Here is an 11,199-nt window from a genome sequence, read left to right as displayed (position 1 = left end):
CACACACACACACACACACACACACACACACACACACACACACACACCCCAACCCTCAGAGAAGGCAAGACATTGTTATACAGAGAAGAAAATCATCATGCATCTTAAACCTATGAATTAAATATAAGAGGAGACACTCTATACACACTTGATTTGTAAAATTAGGTCAAGAAAGTCTGAATTTAGAGGTTTTCTTTCTTTCATGTATCTTATACAACAGCATCATGGGTTCTCAGGAGAAATTTTTGTTGCAATCAGTTTTTGCGAGATTTCAGATTTGCCTAGAAAGTGACATGGAAAATTGAACTTGAATATACTACGTTCTGAAAGGTAAAGAATGCAAAACACTAATTTTGAAAATGCTTACTCACAGGGTTTTAAGTTTGGCTAATTTGTTGAACCAGTAAATTGAGTAGGAGGAGCTGTGAATTTACCAAGATTGAAATGTAGAGCAGATAACCATCACGCAGTAAAAGCTTTTGTGAGCCCTGCAGCTACTATTACAGATTATGCTGCAATTGTGGTTTTATGTGAACTGGACATAAATGGTCATCAGTACAAACTACAGCTTATTGAATGCTTGCCTTGGCGAGCTGGTCTTTTGCTAGGTTCGATATAGATCTGTGCGTCGGGTAGCAGTTGAAACTCCCTCACACAACAGCATTTTGAAGATGGAATACAGACACACCACCAGAAGAGGGCCTGTTGTGTAGGATAGTGCTAAGAGCCGGCATTCTCCCAGCAGAGAAGCTTTATGGAATACCTTCTGTAGTTGGCTTACAGGCTTTACTGCCAGATTGCCCAATCGAACCACTGCTGTTTCTTCTTTCTGTATTTTATTTGCTCTTGGAAAAATTTTAAGCTTACAGAAGATTTGCAAGAATAGTACAAAGAACTCCCATATATACTTCACCTAGAGCACCCAGAGACTTTATTCAAGTTTCACTCATGGTGCCAGAGAGAGCCCTTTGACTGATTAAGGATGACTGTTGAGTCAAATCATCATGTCTTCCTAATATCCCTCAGTCTGGAACAGTTCTTTAGTCTTTCGCTGGCTTTCATGACACTGATATGCAGAAGATAGGCATTAGTAGAACGTTTCTTAATTTGGGTTTGTCTGATATTTCCTCACGTGTAGATGCATATTCTGTATTTTTTGTCTAGAACGTCACAGAAATGCTGCCATGTTCTTTCCCTTGCACCCTCTCAGGTAGCAACAATATTGCTACTTTCCATTTTGGTGGTGTTAAATTTTCTCCCTCAATTAAGATAATGTCTTCCAGGGTTTTTCACTCTAGAATTACTTTACCCCATTTGTATTTAATAAGTATTCTTGTGGGAAGATATTTTGAGACTCTATAAAAAGTCTGCTCCTTGATCTACTTTTACCCATAAGGTGTAGCGTCCATTGAGATTTCTTGCAGAAATTAATATTTTACTTTGATGGAGGTCAAACGATTTCTAATCCTGCACATTCCTTGTGCATTTATCCTTGGCTTTCTTTGTGAAGAAAGAGATATCTCTTCTCCTTCTCCCTTCCTCTTCCCTCTCTTTTCAAATTGTGTGGACTAATGGATTCCGATTGTATTCAGTGGATTATAATTCATTGATATGACTATTTTAATGTTTCAGTTTTCTCAGATTTTGCTACCAGGATCCCCTTCAAGCTAGCTCCTGTTCCCATTATTCTTTGAGAACTTCATTTCTTTTTGGCTCAGGGTGTTCCAGGCTCATCTTGTCCTCTCCCTGTCTTGGCTGCAGCTTTTACTAAGGAGCCCTGATGTCTTTTTGTAGAGAGTGATATTTAGAAACCAGAATCTCCCTGCTCCCAGTGTATGTGTGCTCCCACATACACACGTATATCATTATTTTTGTCGGCATCTGTGAGCTAACTATGATATATATACACACAGACAGACAGCCCTCAACTTATGATGGTGTCAAAGCAAATATGCACTCAGTAGAAACCATACGTTGGGATTTGGTTTTTGCCCAGGCAAGTGATAGGCAGTAGGATCCTGTCTCTGGTGATGCTGGGCAGCAGGAGGAGCCTCAGCTCCGTCAGCCAGTGATCACGAGAGTCAAAAACTGATGCCCTCCCAACCATTCTGTCTCCATACAACCATCCTGTTTGTCACTTTCCGTACAGTATTCAATAAATTACATGAGATATTCAACACTTGTGGTAAAACAGGCCTTGTGTGAGATGATTTTGCCCAGCAGAAGTCAATGTAAGTGTTCTGAGCACATTTAAGGTAGACTAGGCTAAGCTAGGTCATTTGGTCTCTTAGGTATATTAAATTCATTTTCAACTTACAATATTTTCATATTTTCAATGTACAAGGGGTTTATCGGACTGTAACCCTTTCATAAATTGAGGACAATATATATTTTCCCTTCCTATATGTCCGCCTTCCCAACAGGAAGGAAAGAAGAAGGCAAAACCATTGGTGGTTTTGGAAATATACCACCTTTCTTTGCCCTTGTTGGGTTTATAAATCAGGAACTATAAGACCATTAATTAATATTGCTGTCTCAGACCAGTTCTATTTGTGTTCATATTTGTGACTATATCCATATTAAGATGAATCCACAGAAGGATAGATTTTTGATATAAATCAATAAGCAAATGCTCAGGGGCGCCTGGGTGGCTCAGTCATTAAGCGTCTGCCTTCGGCTCAGGTCATGATCCCAGGGTCCTGGGATCCAGCCCCGCATTGGGCTCCCTGCTCCGCGGGAAACCTGATTCTCCCTCTCCCACTCCCCCTGCTTGTGTTCCCTCTCTCATATTTGTGAAATTTGAAATTTGCAGGTTGATAGTATCTAGGACTTATTGTTGAATTCCTTTAAGTGCTATGTATAATAGCTTCTTTTTCTTAAGAGTAAAAACGTAAGGTAGTGAAGAATAAAGAATAAAATTTTGGGTAGGCCAATAGATACTGTCACATTCAAATATTGTGTGTCATTAACTTAGTGACTGAGCTGTCTGTCAGCTAAGGAGACCATAAATGCCTAAAATAGTATCCAGGGGCATTTGGATGGCGTTAAACTGGAGGGTAGTGGTTAATAGAACAGTATTTAGAGGCAACCAGTTTCAAATATGGAATAATCGTCTACCAGCTTGTTACATAGACAAATTATTAAACCTCTAGAAGCCTAAATTTATCTATAGCACCTACATTATAGGTGTCTTGATCTGTTCAGGCTGCTATAACAAAAATACCATAGACTAAGCGGCTTAAACAGCAAATATTTATTTCTCATGGCTGTGCAGGCCAGGAAGTCTAAGATCAAAGTGCTGCTCCTTTCCATGTCTGGTGAGAGCCTGCTTCCTGGTTCATAGGTGACCACCTTCTCACTCTGCCCTCACAGGGCAGAAGGGGCAAGGGAGTTCTCTGAGGTCTCTTTTGTTAACAACCCTAACCCCAGGCATCAGTACTCCACCCTCAAGACCCAGTTAGCCTACAAAGGCTCCACTTCCTAATACTATCATATAGGAGATTAGTTTTCGACATAAGAATTTGGGGGAGGAAACAGACATCCATTCCATAACAACAGGATTGTTGTGACATGTAAGTGATATGCCATAGATAAAATACCAGGCCTAGTAGTTGGCACATAGTAAGTGCGCATAAACAGGAAAGAGCTTTTATGTCAATCATCGGTGAAGGCTAGACTTTTCACCACTACCCCCTTGGTAACAGATACTAACACTGAGAGCCTGGCTTATTAGCACTCTAAGTAAATTAAATGGTGTTTTTTGCAATGCTACATTTCACAGTTTCAATAGGTATTTGTAACATGTCGAGTGTTTTGCAAATGCAAAGTAATTAGTCTGCACAGGGCATGTCTTCTAAATATTTTAAAGGAACATCATGACACTTTTTCTTTTTCCAATCGGTATGAGGAAAATGCAGTGTCAGTTTATGTGGGAACAGTTGATGATGCCACTTGAGTATCCGCTGTATCTGTCAAACTGTACCCTTTGATTGGAGAACACTATTGATTCTGGACTGTTCAGAAATTGTTTCATGAAACCTTTTATTTTATTAGAATGAAACATGTACAAAAAGAGAGGACATGTTGGGAGTCTTCAGAGACTTAACTGAACTTCTTTGATCATTTGTATAAAAGTTAAATCTTTACCAGTTAGCAGCGATTGCCCCTCTGGAGACTGGAGTTAAAATCTGATTCCACTCTAACAAATTATGAGTGGAAATCCTGGAGAAATGGATGATTCGTAACATATGTAGAACAGAGATCTGGACCCATTTGCATGTACATGCAACCAAAGATGACTTCTCAGTCCTTTTTATAAGTATTTAAAAAAATTAACCTTTCCATGTTCCTTTCCTTGATCAATCGGCTTCCCTATCATTGCTAATGTAGGAAATACCATGGAAAATATACCAAAGAACTTGAAAATAAGGTAAATAAGATTGCCTCTTGTGACTGAAAGTAAAAAGATAATAAAGAGGGACTCAGCCAGAAATACACACTGACAGATTAAAAAACAAAATAAAACAAAGGCTTCTGAGACAAGACTGAGCTGTCAGAAGCGTGCATACATTTTATGGCAGAGTCTCAGACAGGGGGTGTGGGGACGGCTCACTCAACCTGGTACGTTGAGTACCAGGTCTCATATACTGAGGAAGATAGCCACAGTCAGCTCCTGAACAATACTTTTTAAGATCTGTTTGTTCAGAGCAAAGCAAAATTTCTACTCTCAAAACACATTCTGAATATGCTTTGGCTCCCTTCAGATGTTTTTAGAGGGAGATACTGTGAATCTTTGTCACTAACATGACCACAGGCATTCAGGCTCCTGTAACAGCTGCTGATCTCATTCTAATAAGAACCAGTGGACACTGGGCTTTAGACAGCCATCACGGTGAACTACTTAATGTGACTCAGCTTCTGAGAGATCGGTCTGTGAATACTGAGTCTGCAGGACTAGAGGCCAATCCTGGCTCACCGCCAGTTTACCAAGGCACCCTGCCTTTCTGAGGCTTCCTGGCAAGCAGCCAGTCAGCTTTCCCTGGGGTCTCCAATCTCACTACATACTCTCCAGTTAAACTTCTTCAGCAAGTAACAAAAAGCCTTAGAAAACTTCAGAGGATTTTATCCCTTCATTCAGAGACAGCTGTCTAAGGAGCAGGTCAGGGAAGTACAGTGGCCAGCAAGAAGTGAGCCCAAGGAGAAGAACCAACTGTCATGGGCTTCAGCAGTGAGTAGTGAGGGGCTGTCAATAGACATATATAGGAGAACCTGGGAGCCAAAGAAAAGAAATGGGCTACACAGAGAGTCAGATATATTCTCCACATTTTAATGTTGACCAGAATCCTACATGCCTCCAGAGAATGCCTTTCCAGACCTTTAGTAATAATAACGCCTGAGTTCACAATTATTTTGCAAGGCACATATTTTTCTTTGCTTTCATACCTGAGCAGATTGAGGTTCAGGAAGGCTAAGTAACTTAGCAAGGTCACATCGGTTAATAACTAGTTAGTTAGAGAGCCAAGTTTTACACAGAAACCCAGTGCATGCACCATTATACCATGCTTCCTTCCATATGCTGTACTCCAATAATGCTATTTTATCATCACTAATAGTAAGATTTTTTTATTTATCAAGTATTTGCTGAATGCAACATATTGCGAGACTAGGGCTAGGCATTGGGGTGCAATGGTAAGCTTAAACCTGGACAATGGAGTCTAGTTTGGGAGATAAGCATTGATCAAATAATTATACAGATTTTGCATTATAAGATATATATACAGAGAGCAATAAGGACTTATAATTTGGGACTTTACCTGAAAATTGGGGATGGTTCTTGAAGAGTTACTTGAACTGAGACTTAAAGGGAGAGACTTAGTTGGATGAAGAGGGAAGGAAAATAATGGAGTGTAAAGGCCCTGTTAAGGCAGGGAACTCTGAGAAGTGAGTAGAAGACTCTTGTGACCACAGGGGAGAGAGAGAGATAAGAGGTGTCCTGTGCAAGATGATCCTGGAGAAGCAGCCGGAGATCAGACCATGCAAAGCCTCATAGGTTCCCTAAAGCTTTCAGCCAGGACACCACAAACGAGGAACAGGCTTATTGAGAAAAGATCACAAGGTTAATTCTGTACATGGTGGGTTTGAGATATCTTTGTAACAATTTTTGCCCTCTGTGTCTTCTTCTTTTGACCATCCAGAACCACAACATTTAATGATTGTTCAAAAGAGAACAAAGAGGGGAAAAGTAGCATCCACAGAGAATGGGGAACAAACTGGAAAATTTTTGTCATGGAAGCCAGGGTAGGACAATTTCATGAAAAGGATAATGGTCTTCTGTTCTAAATGCTGCCAAAGCATCAGGGAAGGTGAAGACTAAAATGTGTTGATTTTAACAACATTGGGGTCTTTACTGGCCTTTAGGGTATGTCTTGTCACTTGGATAGTATATCCTCTTTCTTAATTTTCCCATGCTTTTTATATTTAGTTTCGAGTTAGAATAAAATAAGGACAGTCTGCCAGAAATCAACAGAAACCATTTGTATTAATTCTTACATAGCTTTTTCTTTTCTATATCAATTCCTGTATATACACATACATCCATACATATAGCATAAAGTTTTCCATGATTTCTTAAAACCCTAATGGGCTCAGAGTTTCTATATCTGTCAGATCAATATAAAATATTTTTGGTGTCAGTGATTATACTTCATTTTCTCTCGAACAACACCAGGATTTAGAATAAAAGTAACGTATTAATTAAAAATTGATTCCGAAAATAATACTGAATTTTTCTTTCACATATAAATATTCTCTATAGATGTCTTTAAAAGTAAGAAATATTTAGCGACCTCTTGCCATGGCCCAAACCCAGTCATACAAATGGGACTCCAAGCAGATGCAAAATCTCCAAAGGACACAGTCTAGCATACAATGCTATATTGCTTTGCCTCCATCTGTGTCTTAGTAGTTCATGCTGTAGATTTTTTTAAGATGTGGTGATTTGGATCAAATATATGTAGATTTTGAAGCTGCATCAAGAAAGATCATGCCTCTTAAAACATTTGCCTGTGCATAAGAGGAAGAAGCAATGCATGAAGAGTAGAATATCAAAATATATGTAGTCCATCTGTTTTGTGCTTTTCATTTGGTTAGACCTACTCTCTACATGTTAATCACATGCACAAATACATACCAATGCACATACACACACATAAACATATAAAACATAAAGTAGATGAAATTTTAATAATGAGAATTTGGTTTTGATTGACTTTATTTTTTCTGAAATTTAATTTTACTTGTATTTCCAATTTTAGGATATATTTTCTAGAATTTTCATGGAAAAAATAATTTTAGGGGTGCTTTCAGTACTTTTATTAGTTATTCTCACAAGAACACAACTTAGCCAGACTTTGCCTAAAATAGCAGGAAAAAAGATCTTTTCAAGTCTTTTGCTTCCTGCAAAATACAACTATTGGTAATTACAAGCTCTCAAAATTCAGAAAAGTCTAAGAAATCTAATTTAATATCTCACTCCTACTCAGGTTGTATATGAAAAATAAGGACTTCTCTTACAGATAGTTTTGAAATGTCTCTGTCATAAGGAAATGCTTACTTACCTTAATAGAAAACTTTTAACATGTTGATTTCTGCTGGTACTAGAGAACTTTGAGTCACTGTGACCACAATTGCTATTTGTTTCTGTCTTTTTGGTTAATTTCAGATCACATTCAGAAAATGAAGGCACCTCTTTACCATCTGCTGAGTCCTGTACCAGTCCTACTAAGATGGATTTATCATATAATAAAACTGCTAAGCAGTGCCTAGAGGAGATATCTGGTAAGTGACTTGATTGATGGGTAGGTCAAACCTCAGAATTTTTGCAATCTTTCCATGTCTTTGTATTAAGTCATATTTGTGCTCTACTCTTTTATCTTAAGCATAAATGGACTGTGTACATCTCATGCTTCAGAGATTCTTAGATATTTGGCTACTTTGCTCAGGGTGATCTCTTTGTTGTGCTGTGAAGTGTTTTGTAAAGAATGGTAGTGCTTTTGGAGGTTGAGATCTTTAAGTCATTATTGCCCTCAGTCAAGTTCAATATAATTAGAGAAAATCTGGAAAACTTTCTATTGTTAATAAGACAGCCTTTGAATATATTTGGAGATTGAAAAAAATGTTAAGGATCAGATGTCAATGCAAATGTTCCATGGCCAATCCAACCCTCTTTCTTTTCAATTCAGTACTATTTAGAACATTCCTACATGATGGCTCCAAATGTGTATTTAGGAAAAAAATCTAATTATGGAAATATTTCATTACATATAAATAATTTCAGAAAAAAAATATATCCCAGACACAATTTGTCAGAGTTTTAAGTATATAAAACAAACTTCTCTGTGTTAGTCCAATGTGGTTTTTTTTCTAGGACCCAGATAAATGAAGGTATATATGGAAGGCCTTTTGTGTAATTCTATTATATAGGTCTGTATGTATGAGCAACTAAGAAAGCTCTTAGCAAAATATATGCTCCTAAGGCGACAAAGAGTAAGAATTCATAGAAGTAGAGGTACATCTGTTATTCCAATACATTTCTGGTCAGCCCTTGTATATTCTGAAGAAAAAAACTAAAAGAACTACTTAATTTAAAAAAATTGCTATTGTATTCCAAAGATCCAGAGTATTTTCCTGAAGCTCATGAAAATAACCATATCACAAATTTGGGGCTTAAAGAGCTTCTCCACTTTGGTGGACTTGAACACTTAGGCAAGCATCAGCCATGACTGCAATATCCACCAGTAGATATTGGCCACATTGACAGCACAACATCACGAGGGGTCCTTTTAGAATTATCAATGGCATCATCAGGCATCAGAAGTTTTGTGTGAAGATGACAATGGACCACTGCTGGGTAAAGGTAGAAAAGGTAATGCCAAGACATAGGTATCAGGATGGTATTTGCAGATTTTTCAAGTAGTTGGGGAAGTTTTTGCTTTCCCATAGCTCCAGATAGTCTCATAATCAGAATGATGTTGTATATCTGTATTGAGACTGGATATTTTTAAAACTTGGTGTGGCATGAAGATTCATATACTTCATACATTTCTTTATTCATGAATGTCTTCAATTATGTATCAATATGACTGTGAAATACTAGAGCTCATGTATTTAGGACAAAATGCGTTTAGTACAGTTTGAATTCTAATTTTTATGGGAATTTCACAAAGGAACATTGTTCCTTTGAAATTCATATATCACTGAGTGCCTCTGAGTAAATATATAATCCATATTTGATTTTTTTTCTCCAGTTTCTTATTCTGTCCACCATTTGATCATTTCTTCATATTTTCAGTTAATATTTCCATTTAATGTTCTGAGGTTTTTAAATCTAACACTTGGAAGTGAAATATAAACTAGACTTTAAATAAAATAATTTAATGGATTTATTAGGAGGTACAATATTATTTTGCATTTTTATTAATTATTTACATAGAATCATAGGTTTGAGTCTGTGATTTAGATAGGAATATAATAAAAGAATGAAAACAGCAAACAAATGGTGAAATGAGTCTTACCTGATTGTGTCATTTCTGTTGTTTAAAATGATAATAAAAAATAGTAAAAATTTCTCTAATGCAAACTTGAGATTTCCTGGAAGAAGGATGATATTCATTTATGAATAGTAAGCTATAAATTGATTACTGTGATTGGAAGAATCTAGGTGAGAGTATACAGGTAGACCCGTGATGAGAGAATGATTAGCATACCTGGCCTTTCTTCCAATGATCTTGTCTTCTAATCCCTTCTGAGTTACTTAGGCTTATGGTCCTACCCTCAATCTGGGCATCATCAGACTCTGCAGCTTCTCGATAGACTCACTTCCAGGCACCCCAATCTTGCTGATTCCATCCTGGCTTTTCAGTGCTCTTTTCTTTTGTTCCAACTCTACCAGTGGTTCTATTAGGATTTCTAAATTCTGATTTAAATACGGATCCCATTTTTTCCCATTTAAATGGGATCTAAATATTGATCCCACAGCCTTTTACTGACCCTTGTCAAACTCTGCATATTCTTTCTCCATCCCGCCCCTGCCCCCACAACCTGCTGAATTCCTGTGGTTACTGAATGCAGTTTGACCTTTGTGTATACCCTTTACTCTTGCTCCCCTCTCATTTCATTTGATAAAATCACAGGCCTGGTTACATCCAACCCTCCACCTGTTCCATACCAGCAGTGAAGGAACCTGGAGAGAAACACGTCCCATGGTGATGTGATTCACTTTATATTTATGGCCCCCAACATGTAATGAATATTTAGTGTTGCCTAGCAATCATTATGTATTTCTCCAGCCCATTCACTCTCAAGTACTTAGATGACAATTTTATACCTTTTCTTCTCAAACTTACCATATCAGCTCTTCTATCCCCTCCCTTAACTGATGACCTTGCTGTTGATTTCACTGCAAAAAATTAAAGCAGAGAGGAAAGAACTTCATACATCCCTGCTACCACATCTACTTGCTATAATATTTACACGCATTCTTTCCACCTTTCCTCAGATAACTTTCTCTTTTACCTCCTCAATAGCTCCCTCTGCTCCAACTCATCCTCTGTAGTCCTCAGGATTGCTACATCTCTCCAGTTTTAATTTTTGAAAAAAGCGAGAACAGAACTTCTCTTGACCCCTTCCTTTCCTTCTTTTCTCCTCCTCCTGATTTTCTGTTGTTGCTACTATATTCTGGCTGCTAGAGAAACCACAGACCACAAAAGCACTTGAAATTATTGCTGAGTACACAGAATATTCCCTCAAAGACAATATGAAATAGGGGAAGTGAAATGTTCTAGGAAGTAGAAAAACACACGTCTGGCCTCTCTACTGCCATTATTTAGCTGAATTGTTCTTTGATTTCCTTTCTTTGTGAGATGACTATGATGCCTAATAAACTCACAGGATTGTTGTGAGATAGTTTTATTCATCCACCATATTTTTCAGTAATCTTGACCTGGTACCTTATCCATGCCGGACATTGCAAGGATTGGGAAAGGAAACACAACTAAGACATGAGTCCTGCTATGGAAGAGTAAGATACAAATGTTAACACCACAAATAATTAAATTACTAGTTGCCTGGGAATAACTAAGTTAGCCGTAAAGAGTTAGATAGAGCTTAAAATAATATTCTAGGAAGAAACAACTTCAATGA

General features: G+C 37.7%; 1 protein-coding gene across 3 annotated transcripts in view; it reads left to right on the top strand.

Moving 5' to 3' along the window:
* NAV3 (neuron navigator 3) overlaps positions 1-11,199 on the top strand; it is a 350,025-nt gene that overhangs the window by 173,959 nt on the left and 164,867 nt on the right. For all 3 annotated transcript variants that reach the window (XM_073900615.1, XM_073900614.1, XM_025881299.2), the window contains exon 9: positions 7,721-7,836. In XM_073900615.1, coding sequence (XP_073756716.1) covers positions 7,721-7,836 — 116 coding nt within the window. The remainder of the gene's footprint in view (positions 1-7,720; positions 7,837-11,199) is intronic.

This window comes from Callorhinus ursinus, unplaced genomic scaffold (assembly GCF_003265705.2).
Source record: "Callorhinus ursinus isolate GAN/ISIS: 27379988/994484 unplaced genomic scaffold, GSC_fseal_2.0 scaffold14, whole genome shotgun sequence".
Lineage (NCBI taxonomy): Eukaryota > Metazoa > Chordata > Mammalia > Carnivora > Otariidae > Callorhinus > Callorhinus ursinus.
This window is presented reverse-complemented; position numbering and strand designations above follow the sequence as displayed.